Here is a 20,686-nt window from a genome sequence, read left to right as displayed (position 1 = left end):
AATAAATAAATTAATTAATTATCAGAATAAAATTGATAAGATCTTAAAAGACTCAATATTTCAATCAATGCCTTATGTCTTCCTGATATAATATATTATATTGAGATGGCTTCTAATTTTAATAAAATATCTTTAAATTCTTCTTTGTAAAATAATCAAATAGATTTAATATAATATTAATACATAATTTATTTATTTAATTTATTATTTTTTTAAGTTTAAACATTTTAAGCAAATCATTTTAATAAAATTATTAATAAAAAAGCAACAACAAAATACTTTACTTTAAAATGTCAGAGTTTAAAATAATAAAATCAAAATTTATCAGTGCTAAATTTTGATGTTTTCAGTTTTAATATTGTTTGAAAAATCAATTTGCAACAAAACATTGCTTGCTTTTATTGCTGCTTTATTTATGGTTTAAGTCATTTTTTTAATGTAAAAGCTATTAATTTCCTACACGTATTATTTAATAGATAGATATAGAGATCTCTTTCAATTCAATCATTCCTTTACACTCACTATTTATAAAAAAAATATCTTATCCAAATTAAGTTAAAAAAATAAATTTTGTTTACTTCAAATAAAATTCAAAACAAATATTTTTAGGATATAGCAAGTTAAAATGTCAACTAACAGCAAGGTATTACACAAATTAAATATACCGATTTTAATAGCTAAAATTATTAATAAATAAACAAAGAAATAATTTTTTTATTTTAATTCTAATAAAGCAACCTTTATCAAGCTCCATTTCAAAAGTTTTTAGCGTAGCTGTTTTAAGAAATGATGGATCAAGAATATATTCAAAATATTACAATTCATGCTTTCCTGATTATTTTAGCACTGTTAAAGAGGGTGATTTAAAAGATTTAAATGTATAAAAAGCTTTTGAAAAGAATATATTTGAAAAAAGTAGAAAATTGGTCAATATTAAAGCCATGAAACCTTCAGACAGTAATCAATATATAATATCATTAATTCATACTATAAAAATAGCAAGCAAAAGAAGTACATTTTTAAACTACTTTATTGATATAAATTATTAAAAATAGCTGAAATATTTGGATATGGTCGCTTTACCATACTTTTCAAGATTTTATCAGATGTGTAAATTTACATAATCGCTGATCCTGATGAAAATGAAGCACTTCTTGCAGCTGCATTAAAATGTTTGGTTGATAGTATGAGTAACTTTTCTAAGTAAATATTTTAAATAAACCTATGCATTCTATTAATTAATTATTCTTCATTTGATTTAAATTTAGGGAGTAAATCAATAATAAAATAGTATGCGAAAACTATGAAGGGTTGATACTAATCATTGATGAAATAATTGATTAAGGGTATGTTTTGAATTTGAAGGTCATAGAATATAATTAAAATTATTCTTACAAAAAATAGTATTATAGTCAATATTGAACCAGGTGTTATAATCTCCAGATATACTATGTTAGATTGCGATGATGCATTAAGTGCAGGAGTTGGATAATCTCAAGCTAATACAACAAGCAGTAGTTAAAATAGTTAAAGTTCATCAATATCTACCTAAGCCAGTAGCACAGTAGGTTTTTTAAAATCATTGTTTAACAGATGAATTATAATTAAAGTAATGAGATTATGTATAATAGAATATAAATTTGGCTTAAAATTTATCAAAATTAGTATATGTATTATATATTTTAATTAATTTAATGTCAATTAACTTTAGATCTTCATAAAAAAAACTAATTCTAATTTAAAAATCTTAATAATTTTTATAATTTGGATATATTTTTTTAATTTAAAAAATTTTTTTGGAAATCTTATTTTAATATGTTTATAGACAATATATAATATTTATTTATTTATTTGACAATAAAAAAACCGAATTTATGAATAATGTAAATTATTTTTATAAAATATATCCAATATTATTGGTTGGTTGACTGATTGATATTTATTTTCAATCAGAAAGATCATCAAAATCATCTTTTCTTACTGGTTAATCATTTTCATCACCAAAATCTTCATCATAATTTTCTTCAGCATGATCTTATTACTTTTATACTTAAGCTGCTGAGTTGTTTGATTTATCTATATTATTAGCTGATTGTTTGTTATCTTATTTTAACTATTCTTATATCTATTTTTATGAGTTTTCTTGTTATTAATTATTTTCTTAATCTTATACAGGAGGTTTCATTTTTCTATATTTATCCAAAGCACTAGAGCCATGAGATTTAGCTTCTGTAAGAAGTTATCTATTTTTAACTCTGCTCTCCATATCTTTTATTTATTGCTCATATTCTTATTTTTGTTATCTAGCTACTTCTTAGCGTTCTTTTAGTTTTTATTTTTCCATTTCCTCTTAAGCTTACTTGGCACTACGAGGATCTCCAAATTTATCTTTAACTTCACTAGCTCGTTCTTTTAGTTTTTTATCACGTTCCTCTTTCTCTTTCTTTCTTTAGTTTTCCTCTTCTTCTTTTTTCTTTCTCTCATCTTCTCTCTTCTTAATTAGCAGTTATTCAGCTTTAGTTGTACCCTTTGGTTTTCCATCATTATCGAGATTAGCGTTAGAGGTTTAGCTTTAAATCTTATTAGCACTACCTTCAATCTTAGATTTAGTCTTTTTAGGCATATCAAATACTTAATCTTCAGCTTAATCTTCATTTTTTTTTTATTGCTCTGCCTCTTCTTACTGTTATTACAAATTATCTAATTCATCTAACTATTACTCTGTATTTTCTTCTTATTCTTCAGGTTCTTTGACAGCTTTTTCTGATAATTTTTTCTTAGATAAAGGAACCAAACGAGACAATAGATTTTTGTGTTCTAACTTATCTGCTTTGATACTTTCATTATAAGAATCCATATACTCTCTACTAGCTTATTTCGGAACAGGAGGCTAAAAATTAAATGGCTTTTACTCTGTTGGTGGAATTTTATCTTTTAGTAAACCTGTAAAAGCTGAAACAGCCTTTAATTTTGCTTATGTAGCAGGAGCTGAAATTTAAGTTTCTGATTTTTTACTTGTATCTGGAATTTCCTTGTTTATCTTTGGTGCAAATGTGCATCTATTAATAATTAAACCATAAAAATTTTTAAAATGAATTTAAATAAAATAGCTTAAATTACTTCTCTTCTTCAGAAGTTTTTGCTGTTTCCCTTTTTTTTAGAGTTTCTTTCCATTTTTCAGAAGCGCCTGCGAGTCTTGTAAACTCTTAAACACTTTTTATCTACTCTTGTTTTCTTTCTTCAACTCTCTTTTTTCTATTCTCTTCTCTTTCTTATTCCATTTGTTTTAACATGTCAACCTTACTAGAAGCAGGCACTTCTTTGGCTTTAAAAGCTTTTTATTTGAATCCTGATACTTCCGTATTAACTGTCTCAACTATTTTTTATTTCTTTTCCTCTCTTTTTTAAATATCTTTTTCATAAAATGAGAAGGGATTCTGAGTCTCAAGAGTAATTTTCACAGACTCTTGTCTAATTTTTTCTCTTTTCTCTTTATTTTTTTCAATAATGTTATTGAACATAGGGATTTTTGTTGTAGTTGGTATAGGATTGGCCTAATAATTAAATAAAACATATTAATTTAAATTTCAATAAATAACAATAAATACTTTAAATCTTTTTTTCATTTCTTCTTCATCTCTGTTTAATACTTCATTTAAATATTGCTCTTTTTTTTGTTAATAAATGCTTTTCTATTTTGAAGTTTCTCTTTTTTCGAATGAAAAAGGCTTAGGTACAGTTATATCTACTTTTTCTTACTCGTTTAAGGCTTTGTTTTTAATCATTTTACCAAAATACTTATCATAATCAACAGCAGTATGCTTTAATATTCCATATTTAACGGGATCCTCTAATTATTCTTTTTGCTTCAAAGATTCAAGTGGCCCTAATTAGGCTTCCTTTTATCTTTGCAATAATTCCTTATAATATTTATCAAAGTCATTAATTTCTTCTTTTAGCTCTGTATCTTATTTTTAAGCTTAAACCACTCTTTTTTTAGTATAATGCTCTTAAATTGCTTCTTCAGCTGTTAATTTATTTTTTTAAGGTGCATCTCCTTTCATCATATAGTCTAATTATTTCAGTTAATTGTATTGCTCACCTTCGAAATCATCTTCATCAGAGTTTTGCTATATTTCCTTCATATAGTCATCGCTCATCTCTTCACCAGAATCATATTAACCTTAAAGTCTAAGATTTGCTATTTCTTCTTAGACAGTAGGTTTCCTTACTGGTACATGTTGTTGATACATATCATATTTTTTTGAATTTATAGTTTGCTCATCATAATATTAGTTATCATCATCATCATTATCATCATTAAATCCATTACTTTTTTTGATTGGAGAAGACTACTTTTGTGGAGAACTTTTTTCAATTTTGAATTATACTCCAGATTTCATTTCTTCAATCTAAACTTAAGATTTTTAACCTTAATCTACATTTTAATTTTCATCTTAGTTTCCAAATTCTTCCCCTATCGGTCTTCCTCTTTTAGAGAAAAAGAGTTTTACTTCATGCCATTAAATATACTCTCCTCCCTCTGCAATAATTCTATCTAAAACTTCGCTTAAAATTTCCTATGGTAGTCCAGTTTCTTCTGATTTAGTGCGAACTACTTCACTCTCTATTGATCTTATTTATGGATCTTTTTTAGCTGCAATTACAAAATCAGTTGTGCTAACATAATCTAAGGTTGTGGAAACTCTTGGGATCATATCAAATACATCTTAAATTAATAAAAGATAATCTTCGCTGATATCAAAAATTTTAGCCTCTTGAGAACTCTAATTTTAACAAAAATTATTTTATACATTTGAATTAATATAAAAAAACAAATTACACTTATTTCATGATCAAGAATAAAGCTGGGTTTTTAATAATTTTTAAAATACTCAAAAAATTGATTCCAACTTATATACTCTCTAGGTTTCTATTATTGCTCATCTGCTAAAGTGTACTCTTTCTCGACTTGCTCTAGGATATTTTGAAGAGATACTTTTCTATTAACGATAGGTATTTTTACAGCTGGATAAGTAAGTATTTTTTAAATTTTATTATTATTGAGCAATTCCTTAACTAAATCTAATCTTTTTACAATAAAATCATTGAAAGTATCCAATTCACTAAATACTTCTCTAAGCACATCCAACTTAGCTTCATTTAAAACGCATGTACCATAAGTATTCTTAGGATCTTTCTCATACAATAAAAATAGCTCATTTTTATCTTTTAATTTATCAATTTTATGTAAAAGGTTTTCTTCCTGCATAATTTGAGATTTAAGAGCCTCTTTTTCTGTTTGTAAAGTTTTCTTGCTCATTTAATTTTATTGGTTAACAAATGCTGAAAATTCTTCAATGTTGAAGAGACCTTTTCTCTGAGTCTTAAATTTATCTAAATCCGAATATAAAGTCTTAACACAAAGATCAAAATATACAATTGCATCTTTATTTTCCTTCAAAGAATCAAAAATTTCTTATGAAGAAACTAAACCACTTTTTTGAGTGTCAATTTGCATAAATAAAAACTTTAGAATGAAATCATCATCTTTTTGTTTTCTTTTTTATATACTTTGCTTGCTATCACTAATTATCCTTGTGTACAAATTTTTCATACGTTTTTCTTCTGTACTTCTCTTGCCCTATTCAATTTGCTATGAGTACTATTCTATTAATTATAATAAAAAATGAAACCTACATACAATCAAGATTTAATTTTCTTACAAATTTTGGCTTCGTCTTCATCTTTTATGATTTCCTCATAAGTTTTTTTAATCTCTATTGGGCGATCTGTGATTCCAAATTCTTGGTCAGATTCGGGATGAAGTTTTTTATATTTATCAAAAGATTTGGCACTCTTCATTCTTTCAAACTCAGGTCTTTATAACTTTTAAAAGTAATTGTCAGCTTGCTATTTAACTTTTTTATCAACAAGAAATTCTTCATATTTGTGTTAATATATTTTTTTCTCAATAGGAATATGAGTTGCATTTTCAATAGCTTTATCTGAAGGTTCAATATAAACTTTCTTTCTTTCAACACCTTTTTCTTGCATTAGCTTGTCGATTTGTTGCATTTCTTCACGTAAAATCTATAATTTCCTATTTCGCTCATTCATTAAAGTTTATTATTTTTTTATTTCAATACTATTACTCATATCTTTTTGCCCATACTACTTTATAGGGCTTTCGATTTGCTTTTCTTATTTAATAGGAATTTTAGGAGCTTACATTTTTTACTACTCTTGTTTATAATGAAATTGTTTTTCTTTTGGAGTATCTTTTTACTGATCATACTTTAAAAAGTTAATACTTTAAGTGGTATCAGATAAGAATCCTATTCCAACAGAAGGGCTTTAATCTTTATGCTAGTTCATCTTTGTATATTATTCATAATTTTCTTTTTATTTTGATTTTTTAGGAATTGCTATTTCGAAAGCATCTTCATTATCAATATTATCTCTTTATTGATTTAAATTCTTTTTAACTCTCTTGTTGCTATAACTTTCATAATCATATATATCTGCTTTTAGGCTAGTAATCTAATTCTTTTTGTCACCTAGAGTATTATTTTATTTTTTTAAATTTATTAACTCTTTCCCATCAGCTAAACTCACTAAAGTTTCATCTTCTAAATACAATGGTTGGCTTCTAATAATGTTTGAAGATGCCTCTGAAGTGAGTTTCTTTTTATAGTAAAGGTATTCAAGTTCTTTCATCTTTTCTCTATGTTTATCTATTTCTTTTTCTACCTATGAAATCGGGGAATTAGATTCCCCTTTAGTTTATTGTATCATTTTAAAAAATCAGATTTTAATAATAAAATTTGATTTTCAGTATTTTTTTTTCTTTGGTATATGTGAAAACTACTATAAATAAATAAATAAATAAATAAATAAATAATTGAACGGATTATTTATTGGATATATAAAATTTAAATTATAATTTTCAAGAAAAGTATAACAATACAAAAGCAATTGATTAATTAACTTGTTTATTTGTTTCAAAAGTTGTATTTAATAAAAATAAACAGTGAGGAGTATTTAAATAGTATCTTTATCAAATAATTAAGATTTTTATACATCTAATGATAAACTTATTAGAAGTTTGAGAAGCAAATAAATTCTTTGATTTGATTAAGGCTAAATAAATTGATAATAATTCAAAAATAGTTTAAAATAAATTTAATAAATGATTAAGGAAGCAAAATGAGGAATTTTTAAAATGTAGTGTGTGATTTAAAATTAGATCTACAAGATTTGATATAAAATAAAGAATTTAAAATACTAAATAGTGAAAGAATTAATATAATTATTTTTATAAAGAGTTAGCAAAAAAAGATAAGTTTATATAAATAAAATAAATTATAAAAAATTGAAATTAAAGAATTGTTTTTTTTTTAAGATTATTGTAATTTATTTTCTACCTGAGAAAAAGTAATTAATTATTTAGTGTATTAAATATAAGTATGAAATATATCAAAGATTTATTTCATAGCTTTTTCAATTAACATTTTTTTATAACAGCAGTTTTTTTTGTTTTGGATTAATAATATAAATAAATAATATTCGAGTCTTTACTTACAAGGATGGATGGAAGAAATGAGCTAGTTGATTAGTTAATTAAACAAGTTTTATTAATGAATAACAAATTAAGAAAGAGTTATGGAGATCTTTATTCTTTTTTGAAGAGTTTATTGGCATATTTAATTGTGTGAGTCTAAGTGAATGACAAATGAATTATTTGGTTCTATGGTTATTTACGATTCTTTATTAATCTTTTTATTTTAATATGATATTAAATATTTTTATGCAGTAACCAGCTAACCAATTATTCACTCACTAATTTTTTTAATTTGGTATAACCTTTTACTCTTATTTGAAGTAAAGTTGACGATTATTTATTTAATAATACGATTAGTTTTTTTTTTTTAATTGAATTATCCTTATCTCCATAAGATTTTAATTTTTAACTGGTTAATAAATATTTTGTTTTTTTAAATTAAAATAATAATTTTGGAGATTACAAAAATAAGAATAATTTGATGTATGTGTGTATGGTTGAATGTATATATTCAAACCTTCGAAGATACGTTATTCTTGGACTTTACAATTATTTATTCCAGGATGAGAGGTTTAATTAATAAAGGATTAATAAAGTACTAAATGATGTCACAATCTTGGTTATTTACTTCAATATCTTAGCTGTTACTCTTTTTAGAGCGAGATGTTTTCTTTTTAGGAGGCTATTTTTTGGAATCCTATATTTGGCTACTCATCGACTATTGCTTCGAAAGTTATTAACTTTTTTAACCTTTGATTACATTCATTTCCTAATCTTCCTTGATAAAATCCTCTTTCTCAATCAACTCTTATTTAACTTTTAAATGTTCTTCTGCAGATAATTCTAATTTATTGCCACCATCATTATCATTTTCATTAAATTATCTAAGCTAATTAGTTCCTCTCAGATCTGTTGGGTCTGAGCGAGTTTGGGGCTATTTATTCAACTTTAAAGGAGGCAAGCCAAATATCCTTTCTATGTCAGGCTCAACAACAATAAACATAGATTTCTATTTTTGATGGGAAGTTACTTACTTGATATGAATTTTTTTGAAAGTGCAAGATCCTTTAAGCAAATCTTAGCCTAAAATCCCTTTAATATAATCTGATTCAAAAATAGCAGGAGGATTGTTGTAATTATACATACGAAGACGGATGGGTATAGGCTGTAAATTACAAACTTCTCTTTTGCTCATAGAATCAATTAAAGAAACATCTATTACAAAATTTTTATCTTTAATAAGAGGTTCTTTGAAATCTCCTTCTTTCAGAACAATTTCATATTTAGAATAAAAGGATGTTTAAGAATCTAATTTAGAACCATCATAATCTTAAAGCATATCAGGGCGACTTCTTACATATTCTTTAAGTCTACCACGCATGAAGTCTAGCAAGCCTGACTAACCTTAAATATCTTGTGAATGAAGGATCATATCATCTACATCCTACCTGATACTTCTAACTGACTATACAGTATCAACTAATAGTTAACTTTGTAAATCAAACGTTTGATTCAAAGATTAATATTACTATTTATTAATATTAACATTTAATTGTACCGAGTCTAGTAAAAAGCTAATTAGTGAGACTTAGCCATTCAATAAATTTTGGTAGTTTTATTATCTATCTTGCTAAGTTGTTAGCGCAGTCTCTTCTTATATTTAGCTCTGTTAGCGCTATACTTACACATTACCTTGAAGTTCTTAAAAATTTTACTCATTTATATATTACTCGTTTTAATCATGAGTAATAAATTAGTTTGGTTACATAAATTAGAATGCTTGGTTAGAAATATTAATTTATTGACTATTTTATGATACTTGAGAATCCCCAATGTTCTAAGAAATGTTAAATTTTCTATTTTAATAGACTTATTAATGTAATTTTTTTGTAGTATTATTTTGGATAGTGAAATCAGCGGCTATTTCGATTCTTGAAGGTGATTCAGTTTACACTTTAAATAATTAGTTTTACTTTTAAAGAGATTGCTTTCCTTAATATTCTATTTCCGAATCATAAGTTAGATTTTCGTTTTCTGCAGCAATTAGCTGCTTATCATTAGGAATTTTTTAATAAAAGTTACTCTGGAAAAATTGTTTTGGTGCTTTTTCACTTTAACTAAATATTCCACTAAGATTTTTGCTTTAATCCTAATTTTAGCTTATAACATCTTTATTCATTTACTGTTATTAATAACTTCTCATTTCTCCAACTTACGTTATATTTGCGTAATTACATTATTAATTATATGATTTTTAAGGTATCTCCTACTAATCTTATTTATGAATTTCCTAATATTTCTCATTAGATATTTCGATTTGGTTGGCTATTTCTGCTTGATGAGGATTCAGTGTTTAAACAATTGCTTAATTTACCCTCATATCTAAATGTTGTTGAGCCTTAATTTTTTTATATCCTATCTACCCTTAAGTTTCTTCTTTCTTTGCTGACTCAATATCACTTTGATTAGCTTTTTGAGAGGATTATATGTGTCCTTCTATTGTTATCTGTGTTTGCATTTTGTACTTTTATTCTATTTTTTTATCTAAGGACGTTATATTTTGATTTGCAGGTGAATTTACACCTTATATCATCTATTACTAAATTTTTATTTATGCCTCAGTCGGCTTTACACTCAAAACACTGTTTTGAGATAACCCCTAAGATTTATCATCTGAAATTTACTCTAATTTTCTCTCTGCAATATTAACCTCTGAAATTATCGTTCCCTCGAATTCTCTAGCTTTCCTCTTTTTCTTGGCATTAGTGTGAAACATCTAAGCATTTTAGCTAGATACTTTTTCACTAGAAATTAAATTTTTTCTATCATTTGGTTTTATTTATTCATAAGATGTATCCTTTTAGTCTTAATTATTTTCTAAAATTGGGTCTTCAACCATCTGTAGAGAATCATACTTTCCTGTATTTAGGAGTTACTTCATAGATTATCTTGTTAGAGGATTTTATTCTTCTTAGAAAGATTAGAGATAAGTTGCTTGCGGATCTGAGAATTTCTGTAATTAATTATTTCCTTAATTTATAAATTTGTTATGAATAGATGACGATTGGTAATTATCTTCTTCTTGTTTAATTTTCTGATTTATTTGTTAAGAATCACTTTAATTGAAATTTTTTTGAAGGTTGTATACTTCGTTGGATTAAAGAACACTTTTTACAGTCTAATTTAGATTACTGGGCATGTTTTCATTTTCATTTATTTACTCGCTTATAGACCGCAATTTTTCGGAAAAAGCTGTATTTTGTTAAAAAGTAGGAAAATTTGATGAGCTAGAAAACGACTCTTGAAGATTTTTCTTTTCTATTGTATTTTAAGCGCATTTTTGAGGAATTCCAGCTTAGAAGCCAGAATTTTATTAAGGAAAACCTAATACGTTACTCAAAACTGCTGCGTTATTTTATTAATAACTGTAATGGATGTTATTTGGAAAACTCATCATCTACTAACGACCAGGGAGGCCAGATGGATGATTCTTAGAGACTGTACCAATAGATTGTTATTCCTAATACTAATAATTATTTGGAGGCCTTTCTTAGATTTTGTTGGAGAAAGAAGGATTTAAATTATTATATTATTAGTGTTATAGCTATTACTGTTATGTTACCTATTGCATGTAATGCTGTTATGAGTTGGCTTTCAGATTGCTAGCTATTTGCTAATTAAAGGATTATTTAATAGCGCTTTCTGTGTGCATTACATTTTAATTCTAATTTTGAACGATTCCTTATTAAAGCTGTTGCTGCTGTTGAGAAAGATGTTATTGTGAGGGTTATTACTAAATAACTTAATTTTAATTAGGAATTTATACAAAATTGTAGTTAGGCTAACTTAATAAAAATGATCCTTATGATTGTATTAAATGTGGGTATACGAACTGCATGTTGGCAGATATTTAAGGATATTAAGAGCTAATTATAGAAGGAATTTATTACTAGCCTAAGTAACTAATTTATGGATAAATTGGAGTTTATTGTAGCGCAACTGGGTTCAGCCCAGCTTATTAATTGCTTTGAAATTAAACAGGCGGGTTTAGAGGTAAATTGTAATTTATAGACTAGGCTGGGATATTGCTGTTATTTACACTTATTGGTGGATTAGCTGTCCCAATTAACGAATTACTATTAAAGCGAATGTTATTTGCCACATTATTAATATTGTTGCTATTATTTATATTATTCTACGTAAATATTTAATTTAAATTGTTCGATGATTAGCCCATTGTTTGGTCTGATAAAATTTTAGATTAAATTTTATTTTACACATCTAATTATTGTGAAACGTTATCCATTTTTTCTGTTAAACTAGGGATATTTTTCAAAGATTAAATGATAGGAAGAGTGTTCATTTAGCTCGTATTATGTGTGCTTTGGTAGTTAGCATCAGCCACTGATTTAGTACTTAATGAAAATCTATTATGATCCTCCTAAATTTATCCTGTAGATATTAACGAAACACTTATTTATTTTTCCTGATCACCAATAAATTAGACTTAGGATCCCATAGGGAGGACTCCTCCTCCCTATTTATAATTTTAGTTTTCATTTATATTTTTGTACTGCTAATGGACTTATGGCATAGATTCTTAAAAAGTCTGTTATTATTATTGGTTTATGAATTATCTTTAAAATTCTTAGTTATTATTTTAGACCTTTTGTGTTTTCTAAGCCTATAACTAGTGGAATTATTCATTTAGCGTTTATTCGTTTTACTGGGTGCTTTCTATTTCTTCCTTGTCTTAAGTACGATGCTGTGTTTGCAATTGCTCATTTATTTCATTACTTTGCACTGATTGCTAGCCTTTCTAATTCATTTTAGTTGCAAGCAAAAGTGCTTCTTTTTTTTGATCCTAAGGTCTTCTTACTTTTTTTGAATTTTGAACCAGGAAAATTATGCTCCAGAATGATTTATTTTAAATTTATCAATCAAAAGAGTTCTTTAATTTGGGAGAATGAAAATACTTTTGATATTTAGGATTATCAAAATTTTTATTTGATTTTGATTATTTTTAACAACGTAAGTCTATTCCTTAAGTAAGTATTTAAAATATGGATGTATATAGGGTCAAAGAATTAAGGAATCAAAAAATGAGCGAAGAAAAAGAAATTTTTTTATACTGACTTAGTCTTACTTTTTTCTTTTAATTCTTCTTATCTTTTTACTTAGTTTCAAAAATATTTTTAATAAGTATTTAAATTCATTAATTTTTTTCTTTTTTTTACAGAATCTCTTTTAAAGCTTTCCTTAAATTAGATAACAACGGATTAAATTCTCCTACCCCATAATTTTAATTTCGGTGATATATTGATTGATTAATTAATTAATTAATTCATAAATTCTTTGATTGATTGAAAGATAATTAGATTGATAGAGATATAGATGAATTGTAGATTTGACAGAAAGACCGGATAAATCAATAAATAAATAACTTGTATAAGGAGTAAAATATATAAATATGCCTGCTTTAATAAATAACATACATTTAATTTTAAATTTAAGGTAGTAAATAAAGTAGGAAATAAATTACACATGTATTTTTGAATATTTAGGACCAAATGGTCTGCATATCCCCAATTTATTTATCTGAAAGCCTGATTGTGTGCTTACACTATTTTAATAGTTCAAAGAGTTAAATTTTATAATTTACTCTTCGAAGTCTATTTCAACTCTTCTTAGAAAGTTTAAATTTTAATTTCTATTTGAAACTATTCGTGCATCAATTAGATTGGTTAGTATTATTTGAAAAATTAAATTTTCACCTCATTTTTCATTTTATATATATGCATTTTCAAACAGCACATACCTATCATTAATTAACGAAACTTTTTAAGTTAATTTTTTTATTGCAACGAGAAATAATTTAAATGAAGTAACTTTCTAAAAGTTGTCCTTTACCTGCAAATATTTAAAACAAATTTATTTAATATATACAAAAGACGTCTGTTAAATTATTTGGTAGCAAAAAAGATATATTAACAATATATTTTGTACTATTTGGCTTAAAAAAGAGCAACTTTATACAAAAATTTCAAATTAAATCTTTCAATAAAAGAAAAAAGCTATCACATTCCAACACAAACTTAGAAAAAGTAGTAAAATCTCTCACTATGATTGTTATATATATGAAGGTGCTTATTAAAATTTCAGAGCGCAAACGATTATTGATTACAATATTTTAAAAATTTGTTATTTTCTCTAAATCAATAACCTTGATTAGATAGAATTAACGTTAAAGAGCCTTCCAAAAATATAAACAAATAATAAATTTATTTAACTTTATTATATATATTTTATTATGTTAATAGCACATATTTTGAATCTTTATACATAAAAGGTAGTAAGAAATACTTTTTAATCTAAAGAATAATTAATTAGTTCTAATGACATAGAGTAAAGATATTAGATACTATGAAAAGAATATTATTTATTATTTTTAAAGAGTTAAGCTTATCTGTATGTTCTACACAATTCGACTACCAAGCGATATAGCTATTTATATTAGCTTCTAAGCATATATTTTAAAAAAATATTTATTTTAAAAACAGTAAAAAAACTAATTATTTCGCTAGCCAAATTTATTTTTACTTCTTTTATAAATAAATTGTTGAGAACATTGAATTTAATCTTAATTTACATTTTTTATCCGCTCAAATATTTTTTTTGCTTTTTCTTCTCTACTTAAGTAAAAATGACACTTTCTTAAATAGGTATACCACTTTGTTTCTTAATTCAAGCAAGCGCTTTCTTTTATTAGCTGCTTATGATATTGTAAAAATGCATTTTATGTGGGTAATTGTTTTAATTTATTCGATGTAATGATAGATTGCTTACTACATATTTTATTGAAAAATTTGATGTCAAATTATTAACATATTTAAAGAAAAAAAAATTTTTTTTCCCAATAAATCAAGAACAGTATTTTGATATTATTTTAACGTTCTTATTAACTAGCTTATATAAAATTGCAAAAAATATCAAAAAGAACAAAAGTAATATATTCTATCTATATATAGGTAGATGGATAATTAAAATACAATACTAAAATTCATTTTTCCTTATTTTTACAATTTTTGGGTTCTTAAAAAATTTTCCATAGCAAATTTAAAGCATTCATTAAATGTTAAAGGGCCCTATAAGTCTCAAGCTTGATAAAAAAATAGCAAAATAAATTAAAAATTAACTAGTGAGATAGCTTTATTTAAGCTCATACCTGTTCTTTGATTAAATTCGCCTTTGGCTGTTCCAAAATTTTAAACAGGATTTATCTCAAACTTCATAAAACATCTAAAGAAGCATTCTAAATAAATAAAAAAATCTATCTATTTAAATGTACTGAAAATGCTATTTTAATAAGACTGATAATTAAAACCTAACTAACTCAGTTTAAAATGTTATGACTCTGTCTTCAATTTTAAACAAGTAGCTAAATTAATTCAAAATTATTTCTAAACTTTTTCGAATTTTTAAAACTAAAAAAAAGTTCCCCTGATTGATTGATTGAATGATCAACAGATAGATGGAAATCTTGTTAATTTCAGCTAAAAATTTAAATGAATTTTTCTAATTTATTTGATTTGCACAATATTTATTTTAATGACTGAAAAATAACAAAAAAACAAAAAAGCAAAGAATGGCTAATAGTTAGAGAGATATACATTTTGAAATACACAATTATTTTCTTCAATTAAAACGTCACTTTATCTTCTATTTCTATTTATATTATATCCTTATAGATCAATTCCTTTTAATTTTTCACTCAAAAAATTTTTTTTATCTTGTTCAAGTAAATACAGAAATAGTAATTTAAGATTCATCCCAATTATTCAATCAAACTCTAATATCTAATGGGGCAGGGTATAAGTTTTTGAATGAATTAAAATAAATTACTGATATTTATAAGGAGTTGATTTCTTTGAATTTTTTTTATTAGTTTCTTATTATCAAGGCTGGCAGTAAAATTTAATAAACTAAAGAAAAAATATACAAGAAGTGGAGGATCTTACCTTAGAGATATGGCAAGTTTATTTGGTTATTTCTATAGTTACAAATTCTCACCTTGTATGTCCTGTACATTCTAAAGGTGATTTGGCAAGACGTAATGGTTATTGAGAAACTAAATGCTTATTGAAACAAAACATAATTTTTAAAAATATCAAAAAATTGCATGTTTTAAATTTTCATTAAAAAGATCTAATTATTTACAAATAAATGCATCTAAAAAGCCTTTTAGGCTTAATATGCTAGCTAAAATAAATATAGAGAATTTATCATTTAAAAATATTAACTTATTTTGTCCATTTATGACAAAAACTGTAGGTATTAATTGTAAGTATTGCAAAAAGTTAAATTCACCTAATTTAAGAGATTACATTCATCATTAAGTTATCAACTTTTTCAAAAAGATCTAAACAAAAAAATTCAAGAATGAAGAAAAATGTACATCAAAAATTAATTATTCTTGATAAATAAAATACTAGGTGAATACTTCTCAAGTATTTTTTAAATTTTAGCATTTTGTTTTTGTAGGGATAATCATAAGAATTAATTTATAAAATGAATTTATTAAGAAAATATTAGGGAGCAAATACTATCATATTTAAAAAAAAGAACAAAACATCATCTCCAATCTTTAAAAAATTTTCCCCCTTTTCGAAAATAAATCTTCATAGAAATCGCCTTTATAGAGAATTTACTAATATATAGCTTCTAAAATTAAAAAAAATATAATTTATTTCACTTTAATTAACGTAATTTTGTGAATAAGTAGCATTCTATTTCCTAATCTAAAATAATAATTTATATGCCTTCTTTAAAATACTTAATAAATTTAATTTAACCTTTTATAGCTATTAATTTTTGTTCGCCTAATTTTTTAGATATGCTTTAGAGCCAAAAATAGAACTTGTTTTTTTAATCTATGAATTTAATTAATATTACGAAGTTAATTAATAAATAAAAAATTCATCATTTAAAGTAGTTTTTTGGCAGATAACAAATATACTTTAAACAAACAATGTAAATCAATTAATAACGCTTTTTATTTGTAATTTCGCATCATTAATTATGATAAAATTAATTCTTTTTATTCAAAAAATAAATAACTACATATCATTTATTTATTAAATGCGCATATAAAAATAACAAATTTAATTAAAATTAAAAGAACTGCCCTTTCACTTAATTACAATATTAATTTAAAAGTGAATAATAAATTTTAACTTTTTTGACATATAATTTATTATTCTTTCGATAAGCTAAAAAGGTTTCTTTTGATAACAAATGCTATTAATTGATTTCTTCTAATTAATAAATAATATTTGTACATAAAAAATGTTAATTAAAAATATATTTCAATAATTATTTAAAGAATATGCCATATAATTATATATGAAAAGCATTATTATCAAATCAAAACAATTATTTTCAAATTAAAAATAAAGTATTTAATTTATTTATAGCAATGCGTAATTTGACAAATAATGCAATTATATATTGAATTTCTGTTATGAATTAAAGGACAAATGATCATTTTATTTATTTTTTTGGTTATTATTTTATTAAATTTAGAAGTAATAATAGGCATTTTTTATTTTTATCTAGTATTTTTCTAAGTTAGATTTGATAAATTTAAAATACTTTCTTAAAAATTAATTTTTTAAGTTGATTGATTATGAACTATTAATTTTTAGTTTAATTAATAAAAAAGAATTTATTTATTCATTTATGATTAAAAATGAATATTTAACAAATTTTTTAATTTGCATTTCTGCTTAAATTTTGTTTGAGTAAAAAGTAGTGATTTTTAAATTTAAAAAAAGCAATACAAAATTATGATTATTATATATTTTTATCTATCATTTATCAGTCAGAATATTTAAAATTTGAAAATTAAAGAGAAGAAATATATTTATCATTCAATTATCAAATTATCAGATGATAAAACTGTTTTTCTTAACAAAATAAATTTTAAAATAGCTTATTTGAACACAAACATTCATGAATGCATAGATTTTAACTGAATTAATTCTAATAAAAATCCTATTTGGAAATTAGAACTAAAATGATGAATTAAAAAATTATAATTAAGTATTTTCTCATTCATTACTTTAAAAATAATCTATATGGCTTATTAAAATAAGCATTTACTAAATTTTAAGAAAAATATTAATGTTATTTTATTACTGGCAAGATAATTTTATATTAATAATCAAAAAGTTTTATTGAAGCATAGGCTAATTTATTATGGAGATGGATAATCTATCAATAACCTTGGTCAATAGAATAGATAAAATATGTTATAAATAAATATAAATTTTAAATATAAATGAATGAATCAATTTAATTTAATTTAATTCAATTGGTTTTTTAGAATAAATTTTTGATCTTTTTTAAAGTATGCTTATGAGCTTCCTTATATTTATTTGATTTAGATATGAATAAATACTTATTAATATAACTCTGCCAAGCTTTATAAAATATAGAGAATACATAAATAATAAATTGACATATACATAGGTATACAAATTTGAACTTAAAGCTAAAAATTATAAAATATAAAGCAGAGTTTGTTGAATGTCTTTAGATCTAAGTAACTATTCCTAAATGTAGTAGTATTACATTTAGAAAAAACTACCTGAATTCTCTTCTATCCCTTAACACCCTAAATAAATTAAGAATCATCAGTATTACAATGATAACACAAATATTTGGAATAATAGAGCACAAACTGCAAATAAAAACTATGCATTTTACCATTAGTAGATAGATCAAGGAAAACCCATAATTTAAAAAATGAAGGATAAAGAAGTTGTGGATCGCTTGATTCAAGAAGAGTGCAGAAAGGATTTTATTATCACTTAAAAATAGATAGATAGACAAAGACTTTAATCTCGTAAATAAGAGAGGTTAGCTCTTCAATTAGAAAGTATGCAAGATATTGTTAATAAAGATGGGAAAGAGATAAATTCTTTTTTAGAGCTTACAACTCATCCTTCAAATATAAATTCTATGAGCATTAATAACATGGTTTATGTGAAAAGTAGTGCATAGTAGAATTAGAATCCTTTATTAGGAAGAGCTCCTTATCAGTGGAATAAGCTGAATTAAACGTCAGAAAAGTATATCAAATAAGCTATAAATCCTAAAATTATTTAAAAAGATGAAGAAGCCGTTCACAGCATAGCTAATCGTATTTAATAAGATAACGAAGTGGATATACTAAAATAGTAAAGCTTCTCCAAAATTCATTTACAAACCCGCTAAATGTTTCTCTAACAACACTAAAAAAATGTAGATTTTGAAAAGAAATGTGGCTTAATTCCACAAGAAAAACCTATAGTAATAATTCAATCTAAGATTAACAAACAAACACTTGCCCCTTTGGCTAAAAAATTGGTTAGCAGCATGAGTGCAAAATAACTGGTTGTCAGGTCACCTAATTTAAATGAGGGTTACAACTAAGAATATTAAATAGAAAAAGTTAATTAATAATAAGCATTTTCTTCAGAATAAGATTTGATTAAAGAAAATTAAAATTAAAGATAAAATATTGCAACTCCTGAAACTCTTAGAGAAGATGCTTAAAATAGTGCAAGAAAAAATGTTTATGTTCAATAGAAATCTCCAAACAAGTCTCAACCCATCCAAATTATGCTCAACTAAAATACAAATGATATACATAAAAATCTATAATACTCAACTTTACCGTATTAAGAAGAAACAGAAAACAGGTAAAACGACAGTATAATTATCTAATATAATGATAAAAATAATCAATAAACAAAACAGTAAGTAGATCAAATAAATTTTGGTGATGAAAAAGAATAAATTGCATTAAAAAATAGAAGAAAATCTTCAATGGCGAAGGAGAGCGATTAATCTGAGATTCACTCAATATTAAAAATGAATGTGCAGAATATGGCAGTAAATGCTAAATCGTAACGTGCAGGATCATTTTACTAAGAACAAAAACAGTTAAATAATAATAAAAATGTAGGTAATTAAATCGATTAATTTGCCACTGATAGAGAATTTTTGACAAGTGCAGAATCCCATAATAAAAAATAAGTAAATTTCTAAGCAAATGTAAATTAAGTTGTTTAGATAGATAACCAAAGAGAAACTCATAATAATGTTGTTTTTGCTTAAAAAAATCTTGATGATATCTAACAACCTGCAAACAATTACAAAACAAGAAGAATAGATGAATTGGCATAACCTAAAGTGGAATTCGCTCCTAAAGAATTTTTAGATAGATCAGAATATAAAGGATTGCTTACAACTGAATTAAATAATGTAAACGTTAATTCAGATACTGAATTCGCTAGAATGATGATGCTAAATAGTTAAATCGTTAATAGTCATATCAATAACTCATAAAGACCATCCACTCGCTAAAGCAAAATATCTCGAATTACTTAAACAAACACAAATACGTTCTCATTTGTGCGTCCATCTACAACAGCTAGTGGCACCAGATCAATAATTTATAAAAACCCTTAAAATATTTCCACATCTAATCTACAAGCTAATGATTTTTATTTTGCTTCTTCAAGTGTTCCCTATAATAGCTGTGTAAACAGCACAAGTAACAAAATTCATTCTACAAAAGATATCCACAAAATGAATGCCGAATCCACCCTTCTTATTGACCAAAAAAATGTAATTAACATTTTAAAAAAAAATAAATATTAACTTACTTGATGTTCTCTCTATTATATTAGATTATATTCTTGAATAAAAAATAGTGGTATTATTTTAATTTCTGGGAAATTTATGAATTAATGTCCTCTAGTTTATAATTATAGGATTTAATGCATATATTTTATTATTTCCATCACATTAATTATAATTTTTGTGAGAAAAAAAAATTCATTGTAAGCTAAATAAGCAAGCACTTAAATGCAAATCTATCTATTTTTTGTAAAATATATTTAAACTAAAATTTTTTCATTAAAAATAAAGGAGTTACTTTCAGAAATTAATAACTTTGAAAAGAAATATTAATTCGTTAAAGAAAATCGGGTAGGATTTTCTAAATCTAATTTGATGAAATTTTAATAGAAGGAGACTTTTATGAGTGCAAAATCTGCTCTAGGTTAAAAATGA

General features: G+C 24.3%; 6 protein-coding genes across 6 annotated transcripts; 3 read left to right on the top strand and 3 right to left on the bottom strand. All coding sequences in view use genetic code 6, as the record gives it.

Moving 5' to 3' along the window:
• Positions 1-625: 625 nt before the first annotated feature.
• On the top strand, positions 626-1,597 carry TTHERM_00052600 (clathrin adaptor complex small chain; the record flags this gene model as incomplete). The annotated part of the gene is made up of 5 exons (XM_001014956.2): positions 626-643; positions 735-957; positions 1,056-1,203; positions 1,269-1,346; positions 1,405-1,597. 5 exons carry the CDS (start codon positions 626-628, stop codon positions 1,595-1,597), a joined length of 660 nt encoding a protein of 219 aa, XP_001014956.2.
• Positions 1,598-1,945: 348 nt separating this feature from the next.
• TTHERM_00052590 (hypothetical protein) lies at positions 1,946-6,798 on the bottom strand (the record flags this gene model as incomplete). The annotated part of the gene is made up of 5 exons (XM_001014955.1): positions 1,946-3,059; positions 3,121-3,554; positions 3,609-4,787; positions 4,844-5,670; positions 5,727-6,798. The coding sequence occupies 5 exons, from the start codon at positions 6,796-6,798 to the stop codon at positions 1,946-1,948; spliced, it is 4,626 nt and encodes a 1,541-aa protein (XP_001014955.1).
• A 1,277-nt stretch (positions 6,799-8,075) lies between these two features.
• TTHERM_00052580 (hypothetical protein) lies at positions 8,076-12,392 on the bottom strand (the record flags this gene model as incomplete). The annotated part of the gene is made up of 1 exon (XM_001014954.3): positions 8,076-12,392. The coding sequence occupies one exon, from the start codon at positions 12,390-12,392 to the stop codon at positions 8,076-8,078; it is 4,317 nt and encodes a 1,438-aa protein (XP_001014954.1).
• A 1,289-nt stretch (positions 12,393-13,681) lies between these two features.
• On the bottom strand, positions 13,682-14,215 carry TTHERM_000052579 (hypothetical protein; the record flags this gene model as incomplete). The annotated part of the gene is made up of 1 exon (XM_012797414.1): positions 13,682-14,215. The coding sequence occupies one exon, from the start codon at positions 14,213-14,215 to the stop codon at positions 13,682-13,684; it is 534 nt and encodes a 177-aa protein (XP_012652868.1).
• Positions 14,216-15,696: 1,481 nt separating this feature from the next.
• Positions 15,697-16,041, top strand: TTHERM_000052578 (hypothetical protein; the record flags this gene model as incomplete). Its single annotated transcript, XM_012797413.1, has 1 exon — positions 15,697-16,041. The coding sequence occupies one exon, from the start codon at positions 15,697-15,699 to the stop codon at positions 16,039-16,041; it is 345 nt and encodes a 114-aa protein (XP_012652867.1).
• Positions 16,042-18,151: 2,110 nt separating this feature from the next.
• TTHERM_00052560 (hypothetical protein) lies at positions 18,152-20,686 on the top strand (the record flags this gene model as incomplete). Its single annotated transcript, XM_001014952.2, has 2 exons — positions 18,152-20,239; positions 20,543-20,686. The coding sequence occupies 2 exons, from the start codon at positions 18,152-18,154 to the stop codon at positions 20,684-20,686; spliced, it is 2,232 nt and encodes a 743-aa protein (XP_001014952.2).

This window comes from Tetrahymena thermophila (genome assembly GCF_000189635.1).
Source record: "Tetrahymena thermophila SB210 genomic scaffold scf_8254659, whole genome shotgun sequence".
Lineage (NCBI taxonomy): Eukaryota > Ciliophora > Oligohymenophorea > Hymenostomatida > Tetrahymenidae > Tetrahymena > Tetrahymena thermophila.
Note: the sequence above shows the minus strand (reverse complement) of the source record. Positions and strands in the feature narration are given on the sequence as shown.